General features: G+C 41.4%; 1 protein-coding gene across 1 annotated transcript in view; it reads right to left on the bottom strand.

The window, feature by feature from the left end:
• LOC111965178 (sialic acid-binding Ig-like lectin 5) overlaps positions 1 to 2,911 on the bottom strand; it is a 15,285-nt gene extending 12,374 nt beyond the window's left edge. Inside the window, exons 1-6 of the mRNA XM_023989212.2 lie at positions 2,847 to 2,911; positions 2,236 to 2,387; positions 1,693 to 2,088; positions 987 to 1,307; positions 616 to 876; positions 234 to 515 (exon numbers count right to left, since the gene is read on the bottom strand). Coding sequence (XP_023844980.1) covers positions 234 to 515; positions 616 to 876; positions 987 to 1,307; positions 1,693 to 2,088; positions 2,236 to 2,296 — 1,321 coding nt within the window. The 5' untranslated portion in view covers positions 2,297 to 2,387; positions 2,847 to 2,911. The remainder of the gene's footprint in view (positions 1 to 233; positions 516 to 615; positions 877 to 986; positions 1,308 to 1,692; positions 2,089 to 2,235; positions 2,388 to 2,846) is intronic.
• Positions 2,912 to 3,058: the final 147 nt, after the last annotated feature.

Here is a 3,058-nt window from a genome sequence, read left to right as displayed (position 1 = left end):
TGGGTTCAACAGCATAGCCAAGATGTCTTTAGATACTTCCTCTATGAAGAGAACAAAGCATGTATGTTTTTAGGAGTGGCTCACAATACTTTGTATCCTCTGATTTTCTTTTTAAATGAAATAATAACATTATATTTTCTCACTCAAAGCATATAAAACCTCTATGCTGCATACATATTGGGTGGGATTGGGAAGCTGTTGCTCTCTAACAAAGTAACAACTTATACCTTTACCTCCTTGCTTTCCTTGGCTCTCTTTTTGGGTGACTTGCAGCTTCTCTCTCACTCTGCCCACTTCATTTGCGCTGACACACTCCACAGTAGTGTTGGTGTGGTTTCCGACATGCATCCTGATGGTGGTGTTCACTGAGGACCTCAACACTGATTTAGTGAGGGAGTACTCCTCAGTGTTAAGCCAGCCTATGAGAGGTAAGGGGACCCCCTGACTGACACACACACAGGTCATGACCTTGGCCTGGATGACACACCCAGAAGCATTGAGAATCACTGGATGGTCTAAAGAGAGACAGACGGGGAAGATATATCATGGACAACTTCAAGTAAACATGTTTCAAGCTATTTTTAATCAGGTTTGTACAGTGTTGTTTGTACTCACACATCACAGTGACAACAATGGAAGCTGTCAGAGTCCTGTTGAGGTGTTGAGCTTTACACACATACTCCCCTGCATGTTCTCTTGTCATGTTAGAGATGGTGAGAGCGGCCAGTCCAGAGTTATTCTGTTCCAAAGCTGTTGTCCCATTCTTACTCCAGGTGATAGATGGTGGTGGTGGGTAGCTGTCAACAAAGCAAGACAGATTCAGGGTATCACCCTCTCTCACTGTGTTACTACCAGAGATCTTGGGTTCCTTCACATCTAGAAAATAAAGTATATAATCAGTTAATCATGGTCATGAAAATTAACTGTTGAAGCACAACAAAAGGTTGGGTTGTTCAAAGTAAGGTCAGATGATGTAGGCTACTTACGAGTCACATTCAAAGTCACTGTCTCCTCAGTGGTGACGTTCCCTTTGAATGTCACTTGGCACGTGACCTTGGTGGTGTGGTGCTCTGCTGAAGGTGTAAAGTTCAAAGTTGAGAAGTGGGTTGTTGTGACGCTGGCCAGATCCTCTCTCTTTTGCATAGTGGTGTTGTCTCTGAGCGCAGTGATGTTGTCTCCTGTCCCTCTCCATGTCCATGTGATGTTAGGAGGAGTTCCAGAGCAGATCCCCGGGGCAGTGCAGGTCAGGGTCGCTGGTTCTCCTTCTGTCAGAGGAGGAGTCAACACTGAGGGCTTCTGGGTCAGAGCTGGAGACAGGAAATTGAAACACAGACTGAGGCCTAGATTCAATCAGGATCGTGGAAGATCCYCACAATAGCGTGATTTACATTTAGAGGGAATGCTCCCGTATTCATGGTAAATGCACGTTGGCTCAATAGGAATTTACCTTTACATTTAAGTCACGCTATAACATGGATTTTGTATCCATGTAGAAAACAGCAGAAACATATACTCATATAAAGTATGAAATCATAGTGCCGGTTTAGAAAAATAAACACTTTGAAATGGGAGACTTGGGGAAATCTTGGGCTTTGTAAATTGGATCTACGTATGTTGCAGTCAGTGTACATGATTAATTACACTAAAGTAATACTCATGTCACTGTAACTAACAGTAATAGTCATGCTGTACCTTTCACTGCAATTTTCATTTTCTCTCGMGAWSTAAATGTACTTCTATTTCCACTGTTAAATGTTCCGYACAGTCTTAATTGATAGTCTCCATRATCAGTCTTKGTGATGTCGTTGATGATTATACTGCAGTTCTTCTTTSTCAGGTCTGTCTCCAGTAGTGACACTCGKCTTCTATAACCCTCCTGAGCTTTAGAGGAATTTRTTGAGTGGAAAATAGAGACCYTGTCGACTTTTATAGAACGTTGTGTATCAGGGCATTTAAACCATATTGCTGAGTGAGCAGTGAAGTCATCAAGGTGAGTGAACGAACATGGAATAACAGCACATAGTCCAGCCTGTGGTGTTATCTCTGCTGGACTGAAGGTGATGTTGATTGGTGCTGGAGGGTCCTTATCTGACGGAGGGAAATTAATACAGTCATGAGTAATACAAGAAGCACTGATACTACTTCACTTGTTCGTAGAAAAAAATAATATGACATAGTATCTGTTGGGATGTATGCCAAATGTATATAACAATAGTAGTGATAAAAGGACCTTACTTTGGCARGTGGTTCTCTCTGTCAGAGAGAGAAGTAGAGCTGCCCAGATGAGGACCCACATCCTGCCTCTACTGCCTCTATGAATCAACCACAACACCGGGGTCTCTCTCCTCTTTCTCTAATGGTCACTATCTCTGTCTCTGTCTACTGGTCTGGAGCACAAGACGAGTGTGAAATAGAATATGAAATGGTGTTGTGATAATAACAACATARAGCAGTACACATCGGATATMAATATTTCATTACACCTTTATGAGTGCTACATTGGCATTCATAACAACCTTCTTAGCACTTTTATTCAAKTAAGATGTATTTTGCTGTAATGCCTAGAGAGGATGTCAAAGAAACATTTATGMTCAKYGTTCATATGATGCCTTCTTCACAATTGCTCATAAATATATTTAACTGCATTSATAAATATTTATTCRTATGCTATTTAAAGCCTTATGAAGCAATGTGTTTTAAWTCCATAKAWTAATAYTATTACCATTACATTACATAGCCATAATCAAGTTTTAACAGTCATTCAATGTAACGAGGCAAAAATATATAGTGGTTCAATAGCTTGTCTTTTGATCCATGCAGAGAATAAGACTGAATCAGCACATTACCTCTCTCTGTGTGCTCTCMSTTCCTATTGACTGTGAGCCCTGTGTGAGTCCCTGATGGGTGTGAACTGTCACTTCATGTCCCCAGTCTGTTACTCCTCCCTCTAACCTGGTGCTGCAATCCAGGAAGTCCCTCTGTACTGCATACCACCCAGCCATACTGTACTGTATCTAGACCATAATCAACCCAAACACATCAACTAACCAATCAAACC

The sequence above is a fragment of the Salvelinus sp. IW2-2015 genome, linkage group LG6.1 (genome assembly GCF_002910315.2).
Source record: "Salvelinus sp. IW2-2015 linkage group LG6.1, ASM291031v2, whole genome shotgun sequence".
Classification (NCBI taxonomy): Eukaryota; Metazoa; Chordata; class Actinopteri; order Salmoniformes; family Salmonidae; genus Salvelinus; species Salvelinus sp. IW2-2015.
This window is presented reverse-complemented; position numbering and strand designations above follow the sequence as displayed.